At 40.8% G+C, this 25,684-nt stretch overlaps 3 protein-coding genes across 3 annotated transcripts; 2 read left to right on the top strand and 1 right to left on the bottom strand.

Moving 5' to 3' along the window:
• The first annotated feature begins 4,887 nt into the window (after positions 1–4,887).
• Positions 4,888–8,670, top strand: LOC147852214 (cytochrome c oxidase assembly protein CtaG / Cox11 family). The gene is made up of 6 exons (XM_087334384.1): positions 4,888–5,376; positions 5,779–5,834; positions 6,005–6,077; positions 6,195–6,299; positions 7,668–7,748; positions 7,851–8,670. Exons 1-6 carry the CDS (start codon positions 4,975–4,977, stop codon positions 7,983–7,985), a joined length of 852 nt encoding a protein of 283 aa, XP_087190510.1. The 5' UTR covers positions 4,888–4,974; the 3' UTR covers positions 7,986–8,670.
• Positions 8,671–13,735: 5,065 nt separating this feature from the next.
• On the top strand, positions 13,736–16,216 carry LOC147852213 (pentatricopeptide repeat-containing protein At2g03380, mitochondrial-like). Its single transcript, XM_087333820.1, has one exon. The coding sequence runs from the start codon at positions 13,845–13,847 to the stop codon at positions 15,702–15,704; it is 1,860 nt and encodes a 619-aa protein (XP_087189946.1). The 5' UTR covers positions 13,736–13,844; the 3' UTR covers positions 15,705–16,216.
• On the bottom strand, positions 15,788–18,239 carry LOC147852212 (pentatricopeptide repeat-containing protein At2g13600-like). The gene has a single exon (XM_087333826.1). The coding sequence runs from the start codon at positions 18,234–18,236 to the stop codon at positions 16,611–16,613; it is 1,626 nt and encodes a 541-aa protein (XP_087189952.1). The 5' UTR covers positions 18,237–18,239; the 3' UTR covers positions 15,788–16,610.
• Positions 18,240–25,684: the final 7,445 nt, after the last annotated feature.

The following is a 25,684-nucleotide window of genomic DNA, read 5'->3' as shown; positions in this document are numbered from 1 at the left end:
TGTAAAGGCCGTTGATAGAATACCCCTATAATTATTTCATTACCATAATGCTCATTAAGTTCTAAAAATATATCAAAATATCCATAGTCTTTCATTAACTTGAATACACACTCTCTTAGATAGTAGCACTAAGATTGTAAGTGTTATCATGGGCTAACACAATGTGTTGTCTTTAGGTGCATCCCACTGCGTGCACATCTTCGTTTTGATTGGAGTTCTCTCTCCTTGTTGAAATTGGTAGTCAATTGCACTTGAGCCGCTAGCCTCACACACCTTAACCTCAAAAACTCTCACTCTCACTCACTTATACACCTCTAATCAAAGAAATTAACCTATGCATTATGAAGTATTAATTGTTAAGTACACACAACCACACATTAAAGTAAACGATTACATATTGTAGTATTAATCATGCCTTGATTAACTAAAGAAGTCAACAGAACATGTACAAAATGAGGAGAAAAGGTGGGAGAGAGCTCTAGCTAAAAATCAACATATGCCTAAAGGAACGTATTCTTGCTGTGTTTTTGATGGAGCCCTCAATGTGGGCTCCTCGTCGTTGGTGATAATGCTACTCATGAGCACCTCCATGTGTGCTCGTCGCACACAAAACCGCCACATCAACAAACACATGTATATACAAATATTCGCACAAAATACAATTTGTACATGTAGGGGGAACACCATATGCACATAGGGGAGAAGAAAAAAATTGTAACATGATTGAAAAAAGCAAAAGAAGAGAAATAGAGAAGATTGAAGTTCTCAAGTTACTTACTCTTGGATTGAGAAAACGCACTCTTTTAGTTGCTTCAGGATTAGGAAAAACAGAAAAAATCAAGCAAACACAAGAAAACGTTAATTTCGCTTTGTTGCAAATGATAAGAATCTAAATTAATTCTAAGCAAATTAAAGAAGAAAAGAAGGAAGAAAGGGTGTTAAGACTACTTGACCACCCCCCTAAGAAAGGTGAGAGACGAATCCGAGTTTGGACATGGATTGTAAATTGAGTTTGGATCTGCTCTAGATGGAGATCGTAGGATTCAAGACTGAATTTTACAAAATGGCAACATTGTTATTCCAATGAATAAGGTTACAATACATTCAATGTATATGTTAGTGCAACTTGCCCTGTGGTTTCACGAACATGCAATGCATTATGGCACCTACACAAAACACAATCCTAGTGGAAAAATAGGCTTACAAGCTTATGGAGTTGTGGTCTTCCACTTAAGCAATGGGTATTCCTATGGAGCTACCTATTGGGTGTGCTCCTGACTTAGTCGAATCTTCAAAAGCAATCGATGCCCTTGCCACATTGTGCAAGATGTGGTGGACGATTGGAAACAATCCCACACTTATTATGGACTTGCTCGCTCATTGCAACATTTGTACAAAGACTAAGTGCATCTCTTTCTCACAGATTTCCTGTCAAAGGTTTAGGAAACACTTTTGGCTATTTGGACAAATTCCGTGCGCCTTATCCAACAATGCCTATTTTCTCCAATGTACAAGATTTTGGGCACTCTCGACCATTTGGACGGCCCACAATAATAAGGTCTTTGATCAAAACCAACTGCATGAAGTTAGGTTCTTTAAGCACTCACTTAGGCAATCTCTATTTGATTGTCTACAACTTAGAGACATCACACTGCAAATTTACACCCTTTACTTTGAGTGCTTTTAAGCTCTTTAGTGTCTAATCGACACTTATATATTTCTCTTTATTCTTTGTGGGTTTTCACCTCACTTTGAGGTTTCCCACTAGTAATAAAAGTGTTACTAAAAGAAAAAGTTTGAACAAGGAGGAACATGTGTATGAAGTTAGAGCTTATGCCCCTAGATTATGGGGGTCTCAAAACGCACGAAAACACAGTTGGGACAAAGAGAATTGGGACAAAAAGATGAACCCACGATGAACCTTTATATTATATGAGGATATACAAGTTTACAACAGTCCCAAGTTGGGACAAAACCAAGAACGCGGTTGGGACGAGTCGAGACTCAGCCAAGACTCGTTGGGACAACCTCCAAAAAAGATGTTGAGGGAGTAGAGTGTTTCAGAGGTTACAAGAGGAGAGAGTGGAACTCATAGGTCGAGAATGATCAAAATGAGGAGAAGCTCCTCCTTGTATAAGCCAAGATATGGTTGTTGGGGTAATCGTTGGAACTAGTCGTTGGGTAGACCATTGGGACTACTCGTTGGGACGGGCTATCCCAACCCAGGATGGCGCCCCTTTTGGACAAAGTTTGGGATTGGGACTAGGTCCCTTTTTGAGTCTTAGTTCAGATTGGGACTGTGCCCCAGTTGGGACAGGACAGGAGCACCACAAAAATAATAAAGACGATCCCTTCATGAAGGTAGCTACCCTTATTATATAGGCTCAAAACAATGTTTGTTTCGCACTTCACTCCTTCACTATAAGTGGTGAAGTGATAAACTCTCTAAAGTTATCTCCCATTATAGGATTGAGAATAGCTCGATCTTTACTCTTCATTCCCTAAGGTTAGAGAACTATGATCACATTATATTCATAGTAATATCCATATTTGAGTAGTTAGGTTATGCATTTGATTTGCTCTCATTGCCATGATAACAATGAATGGCACTCCAAACCACATGTTTGTTAGAGGAAGAGAGTGAAAGTCACCAATATTTTGTTCCTTTCTTCATTCACTATTTCTCGTTGCTCGAGTGCATGAAAAGGTGAAAATGACATAGACACCAATGGGCATTTGTTAAAAGAAAAAAAAGGGAAAGTCATTAATGTTTTGATACTTTCTCCAATCTCTATTTATCATTTCTTTAGTGTGGCACAAGGTGGAATTGAGAGAGACATGAGTGATCAAGTGAAATTGAGAGAGACATTAATGATTATGTGTGATAGTTAGATATTCTTTTAACGTTCATGGGAGACTAATTGCGATATATGAGATGGTTTCTATCCTATGGCGTGGATTGGGCCTAGGTTCTCTCAAATACATTGATTTGGCAACACCTACAAGATCAATAGACACAATTGACATACCATCAACGAGATTAAGAAATTGTCTAACAAAGTGCGTCAATTTCCCCACGACATGCAATGAGTGTTATATTCATAAGGGTACCACAATTTCTATCCTAGCGTAGTACTCTAACATAACATTTTCAAAAAGATAAAGAGGGCAAAAAATTTGGTATTTGAAATTGCTTTATATTGCACTAACTAATTGGTATTTACCAATTAATTAGCTTTGTGAAAATGTTGTGGTACTTTGATAATGATCAATTTAAGCATTGAATTGTCTTTGAAACGCATATGCTCAAACTCCACTCGCAAAGTGATTTTGTGGGGGGTAGAGGATTCTAACTCTGAGGTGTCGCAAAACATATTCCTTTGGCTAATTCCCCTTCCCCCATGTTACACCACCAAATTTTTTTGATGATTAGGGTGGATCTCTGATCGGGCTTAGACTCATGTGACCATAATGCTCGATTGTGTGCAGGATTACTAAGTGAAGAATTTGGACCCGTTGAACATACTGCCCAACCACCCTTTGGCCAACTTCCAATATCCCTCGTTGTTAGTCATGGGTGTCTTCTACATCCGTCGAGAAGACTTATGTTGAATACTTGTGCATAATGGTCGTATTCACACCATCCCACTTGGATAGACTAGGTCTAGGACATTTCTGTATTTAGGCTAAAGGGCAGTTGCCCTAGCTCAGTTACTTTATAAAGTTTGAGCTTTGTAACCTAGTTTATAGAGGTTCGTTGTTGCCATTCTTTTATAACTTTGATTTGAATAATTTACAGCTACTCTATTGTGTGCATCTCTGTCTCTCTCACGTTCTGTTCTTGATCTTGATCCTTGTCAAGTTGTCTTTGATTTGGTAATCATTTGTTCATCTTGTTTACTTCTGTCATCAACTTGGCTCTTCATATACTAGTGTTGCTCTTGTTTCCACATTCACGGCCTCACTCCCAATAACTTAGAAGCCCATGACTCATGGGGCATTCTTTGCGCGTCGAGAAGGCCCTCACCTCAACCCCTCAAGGTTGTGTCTTGTGGTTCCGATCACCGAACCCTTGAACACAATGAATGTGTTACAATGGGCGCGTTCTCTACCCGTTGAGAAAGGCCCTTGCCTCAATCTGTTGAGGTGGTTTGTGGTAGTTCCAATCACGGAACCCCTCAATATAGCGGATGTGTTACAATGGGTGCCTTCTCGACCCGTTGAGAAAGGCCCTCACCTCGATTCGTCACTTAGGTGGTTTGTTGTGGTTCCAATAACGGAACCTCTCAACACATTGGATGTGTTACACTCCCCCCCCTCCCCCCAAACACACACACACACACACACACACACACAAAGCGAAGAACATTCGAGCTAGGTTAAAATCTTGTGGCCTGTGCATTTCCCATAATTGATCAATAAGTCACTCTTACACCCTTTTCATTTCTCAAGTTGTTCAATCAGACTCGTGGTTGGGTGCATCGGCTTCGTGGGTGTCCAACCAACTCCGTCTAAACGAGATGTCTGTACATAGCTAGCTACATCACCGGTTCTTCTCTTGAGACCAATGAGATGTTGACATGTGAATCAACACCACCCAATGCTTCTTGTTAACCCAACCTTCAAAATAGACATGTATATAACATATATAAATAAATAAATAAATCAACCAATCAATATATACTATTAAATTTTAATCATATATGATATACATATACATATACTGTATACATATATGTATGTATGTATGTATGTATGTATGTATGTATGTATGTATGTATGTATGATATACATATACATATACTGTATACATATATGTATGTATGTATGTATATCATATATATATATATGTCAAACCCCCCTCCCCTGTTTCTGTTTCTGTCTCTCTCTCTGTCTCTCTGCTCTCGATCAACATGAGCCTTCTGCCATTATTTGCTCTCATCCCCAAACACTAAAACCATCATCACCATCGCCATGGCTATGGCGTCCCAGCTCGTTGGGCGCTCTGTTTCCCGCAGAATCGGAGCTCAATTTGCATCCAGGACTCAGCGATCCGGTCATTACCCTAATCCCAGAACTTGGTCGAAGCAACAAGAAATCTTATCTCAGAACCCCTATAGCCATTTCCTGGAAGGGATGAGAAAAGAGCCGATATTTGTTCGCCCCTTGTTTCCTTGTTCTATCAGAACGTATCTTAGAATGCGAGAATCCAACGCGGCTGCAGCGAAGAAAACGCCGCAGAAGAGAGCTCAAGCAACAATGATGTACCTTTTTGCCTTAGTCATTGCCATGGTTGGATGCACGTATGCAGCGGTTCCTCTGTACAGGAAGTTTTGTCAGGCTACTGGCTATGGAGGAACTGTCCAAAGAAGTGAGGTGAAGCATCTTTTGATCAATGTATATATATGTGGATATGGACATATGTATGTGTATGTGGATATACACGTATGTAACTGAATATGGATTCGATATATGGATGTGAATATGGATATGTATGTGGATATGGATTCGAGATATGAATGTGAATATGGATGTGTCTGTGTATGTGTATATGGATATGGATGTGGAAATGGAGATATATGTGTGGGTATAGATATGGATATCGCTGTATATGTGTATATGGATATGGAGGTGTGGATGTGGACATGTATATGGATATTGAGATATGTGTGTATATACACTGTATTTATGTTACTATTGACTAGCCCTCTTTTATGCCATTCTGTGTGTTGTGAGTCTTCTGATTAGGCCTATGTTGAATACTCTCTATCTTAACAGACTGTAGAGGAGAAGATTGCTCGACACTCAGAAACTATCAATGCCATGCCAACAAGGTTCAAATCTGAAAACATATGGGAGAACTAGAAGGCAACATCAAAAGCATTTAACCATAACTATAACCATATATATTGAAAACTAAAAGTAACTAAGATTTTTTTCTGAACACTTTTTATTGTTAACTTATACCTGTTTCTCAGAAGGTCTTGTTTTTTTTCATAATTAGACAGCTGGTGGTGCAATTCAATGCTGATATTGCAGATGGATTGCCATGGAAATTTACACCGACTCAGCGGGCGGTAATATTTAACTTTTCTCAATTCAGAAAATATTTTCATCTATTTTTTCTCTTAATGGGGAAGATCCTCTTTTTTCTTTTACCAACGTGTTATTCTCTTTATGGTATATATTTTCAGGTTAAGGTAAAGCCAGGGCAAAGCACATTGGCATTTTTCACTGCGGAGAATCTAAGCTCGAAGCCAATTACAGGTGTTTCGACATACAATGTTACACCAATGAAGGTAAATTGGTTAGGATGCTGCTGTTTTGTGATGAGTTCTGCCATATAAAAAAGTAGAATTGTGGATTTGAACTGACTTACATGCCCTGTAATAGACGCTTGGTAACTTTTCTGTGTTGTTTTACCTCAACAAACCAGAATCATATGTTATACAATGTTATTATATTCTCCCTGGTATTGAAGCTAGGTTCATTAGCAAACCTAGTAGGGGTGTAGAAGTAATACAAACAGTGGGAGATAACAGAGACACAGGGAAACAGACCAAAAGGACTTAAAGTTTGTTGCCAATCTTGCCAAGAAATACAAAAAACAGTAGATGGCTTCAATCAGCTGTGCACACGAATGAGCTTCGATGTCGGGGAGTGGGGACGCCATTTATTTAAATAGGCGAGAAATCTAATCCAACCAATGGTAAGTGGTAGCACTAAAACAACCTGGGATCTGGAGCTGAATTTCCCATTTCAAGTATGATACAGGCTTTGGATCCACCAATTCACCCTACAAACATCATGGTGTACAAACAGCTAGATCCCTTCCAATGTCTAAACAGGGTATTCTTAATCTAGTGATATCCATCATGGCTTCTCCTCAAAGACAATGGTATCATCAATAGGACGCTAAACTATCAAGAGGGGGCATTTGAGATAGCTCTATCAGTGTGTCCATAGATCCTTTTCTTACGTGTGTTCCTTGTAGCTACCTTTACCTTCCATACAGATCTAGAATTTGTGACTTGTTTCCGGTGTCCACTCTATGTCACTACATCTCGATTTTGTCTAAAATTTGAATTATGTTCTACAATTCTTTTTTCTTGTCATTATAATAAACACAACATCAAACACATTGCTCATGTCTTGATTTCACAACCTTATGATTACAAAGCACACCTCTACATCATCATGTTTACATACGTGAACCTTTAGAATTCTTATATGGTAACATAATATATCTATAAGTAATAATGTGCAGGGACAACTAAAGATAGCATGTAAAGGCAATGCAATTACAATGTGCTCTTGCACGTATAGTGTCTTGTTTTTCTCTCAAATTTCTTTCGCAACTGCGTTATTGTGAATGATCAATAATAACTAGGTTTTTACTATTAAACCTAAATACCTAGGCAAAGAGAATGTCATTTTAGATAGACAGATGATTATAATAAAGTTAAATTTCTCAACTTTTGGAAAGTTTAATAATTCTATTTTTAGTGTTGGTTCTGTGCTTTAAAAATAAAACATTATTGGGTGAATAAATTAAAATTTATTTTCCTGAACAAAAAGTCTCCTTTCTCTGTATAGGGTACGGCTATTGTCAAAGAAAATGAAAGTACATGTTTTTGGTCTAAGCTTGTTTTCCTTTTCTTGATCAGGCTGGTCTTTATTTTAACAAGGTCCAATGCTTTTGTTTCGAAGAACAACGACTTCTCCCTGGGGAAAAAATTGATATGCCTGTATGTGGTAAACCTGATGATCGTTGGTGGTTCATTTAAGAAGGTTTTCATGTTGTTCATTAAGAAGGGTTATAATGAATTATCACATGCATGCACACACAGGTCTTTTTCTACATTGATCCAGAGTTTGCCACAGATCCGAAAATGAATGATGTAAATAACTTGATATTGTCATACACATTTTTTAAAGTGGAAGAAGACGATGAAGAAAATGCGATACCGCAAGTCAAAACTTGACGTGGAGGACTTGGTATTGATAATGATAACTTCAGAACACCATCAATCATATTGGAAATCCATCTCAGATCTATTGTTATTGGAACTGGAAGGCAACTGAGATATATTTGATAGCATTATGAAAGAAGAATATACTGGAATTCTGAGATTTTAGCCTCACATCAATACCAGAATTTACAAACCCACATCCGGGCCAAAAATAATGTATAAAGCTTGTTTCCTTGGATTGTTGAGAAAGAAAGGATGTCATGTTGGGTTATGAACAAAATGATCCGCTTGATTTCTCTAGATTATCTGCCTCAATATTCGCATCTAATGTTGAAATTATAGTCTCAAATGATACCACCATTTACAAACCTGTGTTTGGCTGTAACACGGTGTTTATTACCTTGGATTCCCGGGGTACAACAGATATGTTGAGTTTGGACAAAATAATGAGCTTGATTTCATTAGATTATGCTCCTTTATATTAACATCATATGTTGAGATTCTAGACTTTGGATTGAATTGAGATATAATACTTGAAGTTGAACTGATCATCAATGGACTTTGTAACCTCGATGAGATGGATATTTGTGGCTTGAAGGCATGTGGTGATGAAAGCCATGGTTATCTGCTTGTGATGTGTTCTTGAGTATTGATCACTAAGACATGAATAAAAGTCATAACTAACAAGGTTTGGCCATTGATGAATGCTCTAGAGGATTCACCTTAGTTAGCTCCTAATGGCACTTAGTAATGGCTCTTAAATTGAAGATTGTTAATATAGATATTCTAATTAATCATGCACTCCTTCATTTAGTACTTTGGCATGTTCTCATAAACAGAACACTCTTGATTGACATAGGGTTCATGACGCCTTTTACGTAATTAGTCAGCCTTAATAAAGAAGTATCTTGATAATGATATGATTATGATGGTGTAGAAGTGTTAACGTTTGGTTAATAGAGCCATAGAAAAGAAGTATCTCGACAATAGTATGATTAGGTTAGGACCTTGGTTACATGGCAATGCTATGCTCATCTGCAACCTCGAAGTGATAGATCAAACCAGTTAGTAGTAACTGACTGAGAAAACAAACCAATGCAATTACCATATGCTTTGTTAATTGTTTTGTTTCAATCCTGCCCAACTAGTCAATGGCACAGTGGAAGCTTTTGAAACAATGCAAACTAAGGGAATATCTGCAGATAGTGTTACCTATATTTGCATCTTGAAGGATATGTACACAGAAATTGCTAAACAGGGCTATGAAAATGGACTGTAGGCAATACTTTGGCAGATTCACTTGTAGATGTTCAACAAGTTTTCAACAGGTTAAAGGTCGACGATGTGATGTCATTGGCAGTAGTTATTGTAGTGCATGGTATGTCTTTCAAGGTATGAGTGAGATGGTGTTTTATATCTGTTTCAAAAGATGGGAGAGCAAAGTCTAGATGCCTTGAGTCCATGTTTAGACATGCAACTTCTTTTTGATGTCTAGCAACAATAAAAAAACTGAACTTTTTATTATTATTATCCAAAGTAAGGAGTACCAACTCTACTTTTCTTGGAGTAATGGAGCCATTGTTTTTTACTTGGTCACATGTAGCAATGGGCACGGTTTCGGCTCAAACTGAACTGAACCGTTAAGCCATTGCTTAACGGTTTATTGGTTCAAAGATAAATAAACCGTTGGTTTGGTTTCAAATATTATGATCCAGTTTGGTTTCGGTTCGGTTCGGTTTTGAATTTCATGGTTTAACGGTTTAGCGGCTTATTGGTTTATTGGTTTATTGGTTTATCGGTTTCGGTTTGGTTTGGTTTTGAATTTCAAGTTTTAGCAGTTTAGCAGTTTCGGCTTATGTAGTTTGGTTTTAAGGTTTAAAAGTTTTAAAGGTTTAAAGGTTTATAGGTTTATAGGTTTATTGGTTTGGTTTGGTTTTGATTTATGATAAATTGATTTGGCTTGGTTCTAAATTGTTCATAAATGGTTTGGTTTAAATGGCTTCATAAAATTTAAACAGTTTGGTTTCGTTTTTAATATAAATAAATGGTTTGGTTTGGTTTGGTTTCAAGGCCAAGAAACCGAACTGCGCCCATTGCTAGTTACATGGAGAGTTGCCCTGTTCCTATAGTTTATTTATGATGGCTTCAATGAGGAGCTCTTGCCCAATTTTATTTAGTGCTTGAAGAGTTCAATGGCAATTATATATACACCAAACTAATACCAATGGGTCACCCATGCTATGAATTAGCATGGTTGCCTCCCACAATATTGTTTACTAATACTTCATCTTGTCAAGTTCATTTTCCTGTGCAAAATCCAAGGATGAAATGCTATAAATGTATTGAATCTTTAGTTCTTCCTCACGGTCTCTTCTTCTTTTTTAGTTACTAGTCATCCAATTCATTGTGGTTATACAAGGAGGACGAAAATCGGATAGTTCCTTAATATCTTGTTGTGACTAAATTTGATGTCCTCCTAGTCATTTGCCCTTGTGCTTGTATCCACTTCCAATTCAACTCGGCCTCTTGAACTCAATTCATATGGGTGGTTATCTATAACAAAGTTAAAATTTTTAAGTATATATAGGATGTCGTCACCTATAATTATGTTTTTAAAAAGTTGAGGGCGAGGAGACATCTTAGAATCAGCCTAATAGAAGTTTGAGAGGAAAAGGGATGTTAGGGAATTATAGAAGAAGTTTGAGAAACTCACAAAAGTACAAAGGTTACAAAATCTTCCAACTTTGTGGGTGTATTCTTCTCTATGTGGAGTCCCTCCTACCATACCAAACAAAATTTCCTTGTGCTTTTCATATGTACAAAGGCTTAACATAGTGAACATTCAATAGAAATGGTTCCAATATGAATGTAGGCACTTAATTGGATGACTAATAATGTGCCAAAGCTCCATGTGTGCGGTTCTAATGAAACTAGATAGCAGGGGGTTATTAGTTATCAAGGTATGTCATCAATGGGGAGCTCTTGGTCCAAGATGATGTGTTGAGCTTAAAGAGAGTTGAAAAACAAATATGTACACATATACCATATGTATATATAGACCAAATAGTTTCTTGTACTATGCAATAGCATATACAAATACAATGAACCCTCTTTATCAAAGTATTGTTGGATGTTAGACATGAATTGTTGTCGACCTTGCAAAGATGTAGGAATTTATATTCATAGAGGTGCCATGGCCCTGATCACCTTTTAATACCACTCTAGAAGGGATCTTGATGTCGACACCATTGCCTTCCATGAGTTGAAGAATCTAGAACATCAATGGTTGCATATGAGTACATGCATTGGAGCATGATATTCAAGAGTCGAGCTTTCTTACGATCCTCATTTAGCTTATGTGATTGTAACATAATTACAACATCCTCTTATCCATTTGAAATGCTCAATTCCATATTTTCTTGTTGTTCCATTGATAAATGAAATGGTAAGCCCATTATTACTCCATGAGGAATTCACCATCATCTCCACTCCCATGTGTAGAAATATCAAAAGGAGAGAGGAGAGATACAACATTTCAAAGATTAATTCTCTTATAACCACCACATTACATTTAGCATTGTGGTGGTTATAAGTATCCTAAGATTGCCCTTTATTATCTTATGTGCACCTTTTGATAGCTTAACAAAATTTCTCTTTTTATTATTTACTTTTATGTTAATTATTTTATTTCAACAACCTCCCATAAACTAATTAGTTTGTTATTCTTTGTAATCCTAAATTTGTATACTAGAATTCAAAATTCGTCAAGACATCAACCCTCGTATGATTTGCAAATGAAAAAAGAGGTATTTTATGAGCAAACTTGTGCTTAAAATATGTGTAAATATGTGTTATGGAGGGATATATATATATATATATATATATATATATATATATTTATATTTATATTTATATTTATATATTTTTTATATTTATATTTATATATGCATGTATGTAATTATGCTTTTCTATTGAAAAGAGAGGGGTATTTTTGGAACACAAAGTGTACTCCCTCCCTTTTGTTATGGGTGTTGTTCCTTTAGGGGATGTGGTAGCCTAGTAGGTGTAAAAAAGGGGTTCAAGGTAGTTGAGCCTAGGGCCAAAAACATGAAGTTGCACCTTTGATGTCATGTTTAACAATCGGCAACGGTTTGAACCGAACCGAACTGTGAAACCGCGGTTTAACGGCTTAAAGGTTTCAACGGTTCGGTTCGATTTTGGTTTGGTTTCAATAGTCAAAACCGCGGTTTAAACGGTTTAACGGTTTTAAATTTTAAAAAAAAATTTAAACAATCTTTTCATTTTTACAACTTATTCTCACATTTTAGGAACATCTTAAAAATTGTAAAAATTTTTAAAAATAAAAAAATTGACCTATGTTGAAAACCGAAACCAAACCACGAAACCACTATTTTTACGGTTTAATGGTTTGAAAAATGTTTAACGGTTTGGTTTGGTTTAGGTTTAAAAAAATTTAAACGTTTCGGTTCCAAACCGGTTCGGTTTGGACCCTCTCAAACCGATCCGAACCGAACTATTGCCGATTGTTAGTCATGTTGCCACTACGATGATAACAACTATGTCATTAGTGGAACAACCCATTGGTTGCTCTTTCTCCCTCTTCTTCCTTTGTTGTTTGTTGACGGGCAACTAGTGCACTTCTCTAAATTCTTCTTCCTTCCATGCCCTTCCCCTCCCCCAATGCTAATTCGATCGTAGCTAGTGTTCATTAATGTTTAGCCCCAACTAGGTCAAAATGTGAATGCCCTAGTGTTATGTACACATACGTAAATGAGAATAGGTCATTAATGTTTACAAAGTATAAGTGGAGGGTATGTAACATGCTCACTAATGTAGAAAGGGACTAATGCGATTGGATAAAATGAAAGGTATCTGCATGCATTATCATCATCTTGACAACAAATGGATGGAGAGTCTTTTAGAAAAGCACATAAAACACATTATGCTAGAGGGTTGAAGTTTTGTGTGCTTTTCTAAAAGCACTCTTATGATTCGCCCTACCCTATAGTAACTTTTGTTTTGTCAACAAACCTTGGGTAATCGAAACCCAAAATTATGCAAACCCAACAATGAGTTGGCCCCAAAAGACTCTAAAATAACCTCCACAATTTCTCATTATTTCCTTAAACTCTAGGTGGTTTCACTCTATTATCTGAGATGGCCTCGGTGAACCCACACGAAAGGTAGCAAAAGGGGGCGGATGATTTGACTACACAATTGGTGAAATAGCACATGTTGGAATTTTTTGTTTTGGAAGGGGTGTGATTGGCATCTTCTTGTAGGGGGATGACTGTTTTTAGGGGGTATTTGTGGGAGTTTTCCACATCTTTGTTTCACATAACGAGGTACAAATAGTACTAGGATTTGGCATCGGTTCGGTTTCGGCTTAACCAGTTTGGCCTTGTCCAAACTAAATTGGTTAAGCCTTACAGTTTGGGGTTTCTAAACTTGAACCAAACCAGTTCCTAAACCGGTTTAGTCAAGCTGATTATACCTTAACCGGTTTGTCCTAAACTTGTTCAGTTCAGCTTGAGCCATTCCAAACTGAGCTCAAACTGGTTAAGGAAGCTCAAGCCTAAACCGAACCATCAAACCGTTTAAAACGGTTTAATAATTCGGTTCAGGCTTGAGTCGAGTCGTTGCCGATTCCTAAACAGTACCCACATAATTTGTGGCTTCCTAGACACTTAGAAATTTTTGGGTTCTGCTCAGGCGATGGTGAGAACCAATCAGATTTATACCCATCTGTTTTTAGAGTCAACTGTATATAGATTTATTCATCATCTAGTACTGTAGAGTGGGCGAACAAAGGTATGGTAAAATTAATCATAGGAACATCTCATCATCATCATGGAGTCGAGCTATGCGTCTCTGATTCAACCACAGAAAAGGGTTTTCAACTCCAAAAAGCGAATCACACCATCTTTTATAATGAGGAGTGTAATAAATTCCTGTTGGGCTCATTTGAAGTTATCAGATAAAGCATCCATTGTTTCATGTGCAAAAGAAAATATCGAGGAAATATTATCTAAAAATCTTCCTTGGAATGATCTTCACAATCGAAATGCTTTGTTGGATGTTATAAAAGCATGTGGTAAAAGAAAAGACCTCAATGAAGCTCGAAGATTGCATGCTGAAATTGTCCGAGAAAATGTATTTTCAAAGGATACTTGCATCAACAATGCTTTAGTTAGTCTCTATGTTAAGTGTGGTGATCTTATTGAAGCAAAAAAAGCTTTTGATCAGGTTCTGATACGAAATGTTGTATCTTGGAATGCGCTCATCACTGGTTATGTTAAGAATGGACATAGCTATGAAGCTTTGAATTGCTTCAAACAGATGTGTGATGATGGCATATCGCCAAGTGAAGTTACCTTTGTTTGTGTTTTGAAGGCTTGTGGAAATGTTGGATCAATTGAAATAGGAAAAGAGATACACACTTCGGTGGCAAAGCAAGGATTACTAAAGAAAAATATCATCCTTGGCACTACATTGGTAGACATGTATGCTAAGTGTAACATGCTAGATAAAGCACAAGAAGTTTTTGATGAGCTCTCTTTACGTGATGTTGTGGCTTGGAATGCACTAATTGCTGGGTATACGCAACAAGGTTTTGCTAATGAAGCTCTAAAGTGCTTCCAAAAGATGCAATGTGATGGGCTATTGCCTGATGCAGTCACCTATGTCTGCATTTTGAAAGCGTGTAGTAGCATAGGATTGGTCAATGTAGGAGAGGAGATACACACAGAGGTCCGCAAGAGAGGATTTCTTAGAAAAAACATTGTTCTTTGCACTGCATTAGTAGACATGTATGTCAAATGCAATAGACTTGAAAAAGCGCGCGAAGTATTCGATCTGATTCAAGGTCATGATGTTACATCATGGAGTGTGCTTATTTCAGGTTATTCGCAGCATGGGCTTGCTGATGAAGCTCTAAATTGCTTCATAAGGATGCGAGAAGAGGGCATTATTCCGGATGCAGTTACATATATTGGCATCCTGAAAGCCTGCGGTAGCGTAGGGTGCCTTGAAATGGGAGAAGAGATACACGAGGAGATAAAGAAACAAGGTTTATTGGGAAAAGAAGTTGCACTTGGGACTGCATTGGTGGACATGTATGCCAAATGTGGTGTGCTTGGAGAAGCACACAAAGCTTTTGATATGCTTCCAGTGCAAAACGTTGCATCTTGGACCGCACTGATGACTGCATATGCTCAGTCAGGAAAGGCAGGACAAGTCTTAGAGTTATTCACTCAATTAATTTCAAGGGGTATTACGCCAGATTTGGTTACTATACTTGTAGTACTTAGTGCATGCAATCATGCTGGTTTGGTGGACGAGGGACAAATTATCTTTGATGCAATTGAGCAATGGTATTGTCTGGATCCAAGTATAGAGCACTATAATTGCATGGTCGATCTATTTAGCCGTGCTGGACACTTTGATAAAGCTATAGATCTCATCGAGAAGGTGCCAACTTCAAATCAACTTCGACTGTGGTTATCTCTTTTGGGTGCTTGTTGCAAATGGGTAAATGTTGAGCTTGGGAGATGGGCCTTCATCCGATCAGTATCCTTAGATGAGGATTGTGATGCTGCATATGTATACATGGGAAACATATATGCGGCTGCTGGAATGCACAAGGAAGCAGATGAAATTGAAGCTTGTAGGGTGAGCATTTCAGGGAAGAAGGAAAAATATCATTCCTAAAGGATTGATTTGAATGTACAAATTGAGATTCTTTATTGTAGACCCTATACATGTCAACTTGAAAGTAATCAAGCAAAAATCAGTGAAGGGAGAGAATTGATTGAAAAAACAAAATTATCAGGTGAAGCTTAATCTTTCCATGTTGGATATATACAAACAACTTAATCAAAATGCCTTATGTTATTGGTATGATGAATTCTAATCTATAAGTTGTGGCATTGCTCGACACTTGATTGATTTCTACGTTTTGACAAACTGGCTTGACAATTATAATGGATAGAACAATTTCTAAGGGAAGATTAAGGATGAAATAGATCAAAAGATGCCAAAGTGAGGAATCCTCGGCCATAGCTGGTTTTGCAAAACATGCTCCAAATATGTTGCAAATTGGTTTGATACCAATGTTGTTAGTTCGTGGTTTAAACTATTTGGTGATAAGATAGCCATTCTTTAGATACACAAGTTGTAAGGGTGTAAAAAAAGGTTAATCCTTGGCTTGACATGCATAATCACTTTGTGTTCCATGATTGTTTTTTGGTGTCACGTGATTGATTGGATTGTAATTGGCATTAAAGTATTCCAATTTTATGATCTCTTTTTCAAATGGTTCTCTAACTTGTTGTACCACCGATGAAGAGTTTGCTTCATGTTCCTCTGGCCATAATTGGTCTCCCATTGAGCTTCCATACTCATATTCATGTTGTATGATTTTGGTATACTCTGTTGTGATCCCACCTCTGGTAGATTATGTAAACAATCGCTTACAATTATACTGCACTGCGGTTTGGTTGTTCACATGAGCTCCCTTCTATGTTAAACTGGTTACATCTAGGAATCTCGACCCACTTGTACCCTAACAGTGGATCTTGTAGCAGTGCACACGTCTCATATATTCCCCTTTACATATCATGAGACATATATATTTGCCATGCACACATATGCTGATGCACATCTATCATCCAGCTCTAATGTTTGCTCAAAGGCCAATCTCCCAAGCTCCAAGTTCATGCATTTATGACATGCTGTTAAAAACACCAACCATAATGGAAGACGATAAAATGATGACACCTTTTCAATCACACATATGGCTTCGTCAAAACACCCAGCATGGCAATATAAATCAACCATGCAAGTATAGTGATCTAGTGTTGGCTTGTCTATATTAGAAAATAGCTTCTTTCCCTCCTTCACTAGACCTGCACGATTACATAGGTTCAGAAGTGCAAGGTATGTAATTGCATTTGGATAGATACCTTCGGCCATCATCTGGTTGAATAAACCCACAACCACTTCAGCTCCGCCAACTTGTGTATATCCAGCCATAAGTGCATTCCATGACACAACATTCCGAGTCAAAAGTTTGTTGAACACTTCTTGTGCTTTTCCTAGTGCCCCGCACTTTGCATACATATCAACCAATGCAGTACCGAGGACGATATCCTTTTCCACTAACAACCCTAGAGTCTCAGCCTGGGCATGGGCCTCCTCTCCCATGTGAAGATACCCTGTGATGCCACAAGCTTTCAAAATAGAAATAAAGGTTATTGAATCAGGGACAAAGCACTCATTTTGCATTTGTTCAAAACATGCCAGAGCTTCTTCACCGAGTCCATGAAGAGCATATCCAGAAATCAATGCACTCCATGCTATTGTATTGCGTGTTGGAATCTCAGAGAGCACTTGTCTTGCCTTTTCGAGCATCCCACACCTAGCATACATATCAACAATGGCTGTACCAAGCACAACATTCTTCTCTAGAAACCCATACATGTCCACTTTTGCATGTATTTCTTCTCCAATCTCAAGAAACCCTAAAGTGCCACATGCTTTTAATATGCATATAAACGTGACGACATCTGGTAATATGCCCTCGTCTCTCATTCGATCAAAGCAAATTAAGACTTCACTAGCAAGATCTTGATGTGAGTAATATGTGATAAGAACATTCCAAGTCACAACATTTCTCACTGGAAGCTCTTCAAATACCTCTCGAGCTTTCCTTATCATACCACATTTTGCATACATGTCAATCAAAGCATTACCAAGGAAAACATTTTCTTGTATCAATCCGTGTTTTATGATATGAACATGGATCTCTTCTCCCAATTTGAGGCATGATATACTACTACAAGATTTTAAAACAGAAACAAAGGTTACTTCATTAGGAGATATTCCTTCCTCTTGCATCTTTCTGAAGCTATTCAGTGCTTCTTCGACATGGCCATGGCGAGCTAATCCTGAGATGAGAGCACTCCAAGTTACGACATTTCTTACATGAGTCGCATCGAACACTTCCCGTGCTTCTCTTAGAGCTGAGCAATTCACATACATAGTAAGCAATGCATTCTTGATGGAGATTTCTTTAGGAAACAGCTTTCTGAGGAGGATTTCAGAGTGCAAGCTTCTTGCTTTGCATAGATCCTTCTGTTCGCCACATGATTTGATGAGGTCGAGGAGGGCAGGGCGATCCTGTGCAAGGAGATGATGAACATTGCAGACATCTACACCTCTGTGATCCATGTTCATCAGCATCTTCCTTCCTTTTCCCCTGTTCTCCAAGACCATGTGTGGTTGGTTTCACACTACACTGTCTATGGTTTTATATGCAGTGTGCTTGCTCCATTCTTATTCTTCTGGGTTTCTCGGACCTACGTAGCTTCCCGACTTCCCGATTCCCCGCGCTCTTTCTCATTTCCGAATCCTGCATTCTCGCGATGTCGCGTCCACGTGGCCAAAGGTAGAAAAGGGGAGAAAAGCGAAGGAAGGAGGTCCACACATAGTCACAAAAAGATATGTAAATATGAGAAAGATCAATATAATAAATCAATGTGAATAGCCTCGTAGTTAGATCTTATCACTACGCTGAAAAGAGCACATAGTTCGATCGTCCGACTAATTAATCCACAGAAAGAAAGGGAATAAATGTATTTAATGTCAATATTAGGCGCCTCTTTTTCTTTATAAAAGGACGAGAAGAGGGCTTAATTTGGGTCAAACAATTTGGGATCGCCCATTCTTGGTTTGGGGCAGACCATTTGGGATCGCCCACTTGGAGTTTTGGAGCATATCATTAGGGTTTCTTTCTTCTTCTTCTTCTCCTCAACCTACTTGAGGTTTTAATATTATTTTTGGCGAGTAATATTCTTAGTTCTTCTCCTTTTAGGGTTTCTTATTGATATTTTTGTTCGGCAGCTTCAACTTTCAAACTATTTACCTACTTATGTCTAATTCGGAGGTTCGGTCTTCTTCTCCGCGGGTTCTCCGCAATGGAGAATGCTACATGTCAGTGGTTTCACAAGAAGGGTTAGGCAACTGTTATGCACACATAACATAGGTAAGGGTAGGTCAGTAATATCTACATAAGTAAAGGGTATGTTCACTAATGTTACAAAGGGATAAATGTGAATGGATAGAAGGAATGATTGGTGCATGCACTATCATGTTCTTGACAACCAATTAATGGAAAGTCTTTTAGAAAGGCACGTCTATTCAAAGGGCGTGGGCAGAGGTATAAATATTAGGCCTAACCACCCTCATAAGACACATTACGTTAGAAGGTTGTAGTCTTTAGACATCAATGGTGCGGGCTAGGTTTTGGTCACCACGATCATGTTATCTCTTCCAAGGTATAAGTAATCGGTATGGGTGTCGGTGGTAGGTTGGCTATGTCTTGGTCATAGCTCAAGGGTGGTTGGGTGGACAATGGACAATGGACGAATAGATAGAAAGGAGAGAGAGAAAGAAGGGTGCCGATCCACCCGACCACCCCCGAGCGAAGGGATCGAGACGGACTCAAGCCTCGATCGGCGTCCCATACCACCGTCGTGGCGTCGGGTCGTACCTAGTGCTGGTGTGCTCGCTAGAAGAGTTGAACCACACATAACAGAGTCTCGACGTTGTCAAAAGATGATGAAATGAGGGGAGCCAGGCCTCTTATTTATAGCGATACCCAAGGCCCCCATGCAAGTTCACACTTGGCCTAATGGGTTGTCTCAATCCCGAGGATTAAAAGCAATCCTCCCCTTCTTTACACTCTCGTTTAACCTTCACACTTATCCACGTGTATAGAATACTACGGTAAATTCTCACCACGGGATATTATATGGTCATGCCCGTAACATATCCAATCTATTGTTGGGAAAATAGGTCCCTCCAGATGGGAAGAATTGAACAAACCAAATCGGATGAAGTAAATGGGTAATTTGGCCAAGGCCGAAACCAAAATCGAAATCAAGAATTGATTATATAACCGATTCGGGAGGCTATATTTGTAAATAGCCAGAAAGTTGTATAAGTAATAAATACAACTAGAGCGAACTTTATGAGTGGTTGAATCATTATTGTTGTATAGTTACACTGTGGGTAGTTGCCTCAGTAACTAAGAGTGATATATATAGAGAGAGAGAGAGTGTGTGTGTGTGTGAGTTAGTGTGTGAGTAACTCAGGCACCATCTGTTAGACGAAGACGAGCTTGAGGTTCTTGCCTCCGAGTCTCCTTGTATTCCTCCCTCTACATATAGTGATTCGTTTCTTGGGGTTTGTGGACCCCCGTGGTTTGTCCCTTTCGGGTTTTCCACGTTAAAATATTCTATGCCTCTGTACTTGTGTCTTTCTGTTTGTGCATTGTCGTTTCTCGATTTCTGCACCCGAATATACATACAAGCAACTGGTTGTGGTCAGTCACGATCCTAACATCTATTTACCTTTCTTTTACTTTAATTTGTCTATTGTTTAGTTATAGGCTCTTAACATTGGTATTGTGGTGTGCATGTAATCCTGTGTGCCACCCTTTTAGCATACCCTTTTTAGCACGCATGTAGCTAAGCCAACCTAAATGGGTACCTTTGTATCGACTATAAATTGGGCAAGAAGTAAGGAGCTAAGTAGGCTGGTTTTGATCTCTTTATGTGCATTTCACATATTGGTGGAGAACAGGGTAAAATTTTAGTCGCTAATACCTCATTCTCAACTCCCTCCTATCGCCTCCGAAGGCGATACCCCTATTGTTACGGGCATGACCATATAATATCCACGTGGTCGTAGTATTCTAGCCACGTGGATATTATATGGTCATGCCCGTAACACCTATGCCGCCTAAGTTCTCGCATCCTCATGAGCAGCCACCACCCTTCCAAATGGAACAACTCTTGCAAGTCCTCTCTAACACCATGCTTCAAATCAGCCACACAAATCAAGATATGCTCTCCTTCCTCTCCGCTAACAACGAACGGCCTCAAGATCTGCCAAATTCCAAGGTCCGCCAATGCCATTCTTCAAATTAGCCACATGGATCAAGCTATGCTCTCCTTCCTCTCCGCTCACAACGAACGACCTCAAGATCGGCCAGATTCCAAGGTTCGCCAAAAGTCCTTCGTGTTGCCCTCTGAATATGTATTAGGTTGGTTGGACCACTTTGAGATGATCTCCAATTACCACCAATGGTCCAATATGCAAAGCTTTGGAAGTTCACACCCTGCTCGAAAATGTCGTTGCTACCTGGTACGTACAACAAGCAAGCGAAGTGACCGAGAACTGGGTAATCCTCTGGGATCTCCTCGTGCAAAACATCGCCCATCAAAATTCCACCCAGACGGCGTTGCAACAGCTCAAGGCATTGCAACAACAAGCACATGAACTAATAGGCCAATTTGGTGTTTGCCTAAATCGACTCCTTCTTCACGCCGATCCTACTATGCCCGAGAATGTCAAGCTTTTCTTCTTATGGCCCCGTTTACGCCATGACATCACCCGCCTATCATGAATACCAACTCAAACTCGAACCTAGGTCCTTGTGTGTGTATATATATATATATATATATATATATATATATATATATATATATATATATATACAAGGCTGTTGAGCGGACAAGCTCAACCAAATCTGGATTGGATGAACAAGCCAAAGCCGGATTGGAGTCTGGAACGAAGAACCGGATGGTGTCCAGATGGTATCTGGAACCAAGAGCCGAATCAGATTGTAACCGGTAGGCCATTAGAGGCCTACGAATCTAGCTTAGTACGTAGGCATATTTTTGGGAGGCAATGTCAGTCGCTTGTATGAGCATTGAAGTACTTGATAGTACTTCTGTCAGTCCTTCTAAGGACTTGTATAAAAAGTGCTCACAGAGCACATTGAATGTACAGAGTGTTATTATTTGAATTGTATTCATTGTTCTGCTCTCTCTATCTCTCCCGCTCTCTATCTTTGTGATTCAAGCTTCCATTAAACCTTGTCTCTGTTTTCTGTTGCTATCCAGATAAACCGGTTTGTCAAAGCTTCCGCATATTAACTTTGACATGGTATCAGAGTGCGAGGGTTGAGAACCTCTGCAGCCCACAAGCGTTTTTTTCTGAAGACAAACCCTAACACCCGATAAAAGCACATACCGATAAGAAGGAAGATATGGACAGAAGTATGGCGAGCTCGCTTCCAAGAGAAAAGCTCGACTAGTACCTGTTGGGGCACGGATATTGGAGCTACGTGGAAGGAGCAAATGTAGTTGTGCCAGATTTGGCACACAAGGACTTCCCGGTATGGGAACAAGGAGCGAGCAGAGTATTGTACTGTCTCACCCCCTGTGTGCATGACCAGATGCTCGGCTACATCAAGGATACAAAACGCCGAAAGAGGCCTGGGAAAATCTCTGGAAGATTTTCACCACAAGTACCACGGCTCGGAAGTTGCAACTCCGGCAAGAGCTCAACAGTATCCGGCAACGGGACATGTCGGTCACCGACTACACCACCAAGATCAAGGAGATCTAGGACAGGCTCGGTTCCATCAACGTGACGGTGGACGAGGATGAGATGGTCCAGATCTGCCTCGGTGGTCTAGCACAACGGTACGGGCCAATCCTGTTGGGATTACGGTCCCTTCTTCATGGGATGGTCGGATATCGGAGATGAATGCCGACAAGCCCGGTTTCGGTTTCGGATCCGGATGACGAAGACCCCGGTTTCGGTACCGGATGACGAATGTACCCGGAGAGCGATCCGGATGCAGGGACATATCCGTGAATATGTTCGCTATGGGCCCCTGAGGCTACAGTTGTAAATAGCCCAAAGTCATATAAGTATAAATATGACTTAGGGCAAACAGTGTTGTTGTTGCTTATCATTTTTCTGTTTTTCCACTCAAGAGGAGTGAAGAGGGAGCAGCCGTGAGACAGAGTGAGAGATAGAGCGCGAGAGAGGAAGAGGACGACGCCTCTGTGTATTTCCGCCGCCTGTGGCGAGGACAGCAAGCTCAAGGTCGTCGCCTTGGAGCTCGTCATTGTATACTTCTCTTGTATAGTGTTGTTTGGAGTCTTGTACTCCCGTGGTTTTTCCCATCTAGGGTTTTCCACGTTAATCCCTGTGTACTCGTGTGTTTCTCTCTTTTTGGTTTCTATTTTCTGCTGCATTGATCCGCGATTACTCGGTTGTGGCCGAAAGGAAGAAGGTGAATCGAAGCGTTGATTCCCAACAAACTGGTATCAGAGCGAACTGCTGCAGAAAATGGAAGGCGGCGGCAACGGGCAGCCGGGGATGATGGTGCTGAATGCGCAGAATTACGCCGACTGGAAGATCAAGATGGAGGATCTTCTGATTGTTCGGGACCTGTACGAACCGATTGACAGGTCGGAAATACCGAAGGGGGTACTTGAGTCGGAGTGGAAGCTCCTGAACCGGAAAGCCGTAGCGACGATCCGACAATATGTCGATGTAAGCGTCCTACAACATGTGGCGAACGACACCAACGCATATGAGATGTGGAAGAAGCTGTCGGGCCTCTACGAGAGGAAGAATGCGTTGAACCGGACCTCCCTGATGAGGAAGATAGTGAACCTCAAGTACCGGGACGGCGAGAGTATGGTGGAACACGTAAGCACGTTCATGGGATTCGTGAATCAGCTTGCGGCGATCAAGTTCCCGTTGGAGGATGCAATGCAAGCCATCATCCTGATGTGTACATTGCCGGAAAGCTGGGAGAACTTGGTGGTGACTCTCAGCACCTCCTGCACCGAAGATAACTTGTCCTTACAAACGGTAAAGACAAGTATTTTGAATGAAGAAGCGCGTCGGAGAGATAAGGAACCGGCCTCCGACCCGAAGATGTTGTTTACCGAATCGGATCGGGGAAGACAATGGAACCGGAGTCCGCAAAGACGGGAGAAGTCGGGGACCCGGTCGCAGTCAAGAGGAAGGCCCACATGCTTCCACTGTGGGAAGCCGGGGCACTTCCGAAAGAATTGTCGGCATTACCGAAAAGACAATGGAACCGACAACACCGATTCGAAGAAGTCACCGGAGAGAAACGGTGCATACCGGGGAGCCACGGACCGGAATGGTTCGGATCGGCGAGGACAGGACCGGAAAGGAACAACGGCACTCGCGGCAAGTGAGGAAGAAATCATGCTCATCACCGAAGAAGGTGAGCTAAACGTTGCCGGCGATGAGACGACCTGGGTGGTCGATTCCGGAGCATCGTTCCACCTGACCCCGGAGAGAAGATACTTCTCATCCTACACAGCCGGTGAGCATGGCTGTGTTCGGATGGGAAATGAAGGTACGTGCCGGATTTCCGGCATAGGAGACGTGTGGTTGACAACCCCGACCGGATGCAAAATGCTGCTGAAGGATGTCCGACACGTTCCGGAGGTTCGATTGAACCTGATTTCGGCCGGGAGGCTAGACGATGAAGGCTACACAGGTAGCATCCGGAACGGCGTAATGAAGTTCAGCAAGGGGAGCCTGATAGTGGCTCGGGCCCGGAAAGTCAACACACTGTACCTGATGAATGCCCGGTTATGTCCGGAAGAACTGAATGTGGCAGCCGACACTGCCGGTGAGCTGTGGCACAAGAGACTGTGCCACATGAGTGAGAAGGGGATGAAGAGGCTTGCAGAAGACAACCTTATCCCAGTGAAGCATGTGCACCTGGAGAAGTGCACCGATTGCCTGGCCGGTAAGCAGAACCGAACCTCCTTCCACTCAAGGCCACCGACGAGACGGAGCGCACCATTGGAGTTGGTGCACACTGATGTGTGTCAGGTAGAAACGAAGTCACATGGCGGAGCCCAGTACTTCGTAACATTCATTGATGATCACAGCCGGAAGCTGTGGACGGCACCGTTGAAGACAAAGGACCAAGCGTTGTGCGTCTTCAAAGAACTCCACGCGAGAGTGGAAAGGGAATCCGGCAAGAAGCTGAAAGCGATACGAGCGGATAACGGAGGGGAATACCGGGGGCAGTTCCAGGAGTACTGTCGCTCGAAGGGAATCCGACTCGAGTTTACTGTGCCGAAGACGCCGGAACTGAACGGGCTGGCTGAGAGGATGAACCGGACCATAATGGAGCGGGTCCGGAGTATGCTGGCGCATGCGAAATTACCCAAGGGGTTTTGGGCTGAGGCAATGTCGACGGCGACATACGTGATAAACAGATCACCCTCAGTACCTTTGGACGGAGACACGCCGCAGAAAGTGTGGACCGGTAAGGAAGTGTCCTACCGGCATCTGAAGGTGTTCGGGTGTCTCGCATACGTGCATGTGGCAAAGGACCGGAGAGGAAAGCTAGATCCAAAGACCCGGCCATGCATATTCCTCGGTTACGGCGATGACGAGTTCGGCTACCGAGTATGGGACCCGGTCGACAAGAAGATATTCAGGAGTTGAGACATCATCTTCATGGAGGACAAGACACTCGCCGACTGGGAGTCGGAGAAGAAGGTGAAGAGCTCCAAGTCGACCGGTGAGGATCAACTCTACAAGGAGCAGTCCCGACCGGCAAGGGACCGGTTAGCACTCGAGGATCCGGCCGAAGACGGTGAAGAAACAGAACCGGCCGAAGAAGATGAAAACGATACCGGAACCGGCCCCGATCCCGAAATGGATTCGGATGAAGAAGAATCGGAAGAACCGGTTACCGAAGCTCCGGAACGGAGATATCCTCTAAGAGAGAGAAGGGCCCCCCGGAGATTTCCGGAACCAGAGCA

The sequence above is a fragment of the Azolla caroliniana genome, unplaced genomic scaffold (genome assembly GCF_043228905.1).
Source record: "Azolla caroliniana isolate FFs.n. ecotype wild unplaced genomic scaffold, voAzoCaro1.0.p SCAF_18, whole genome shotgun sequence".
NCBI lineage: Eukaryota > Viridiplantae > Streptophyta > Polypodiopsida > Salviniales > Salviniaceae > Azolla > Azolla caroliniana.
The sequence above is the reverse complement of the archived record's forward strand: the minus strand, read 5'-3'. Positions and strand labels throughout refer to the sequence as shown.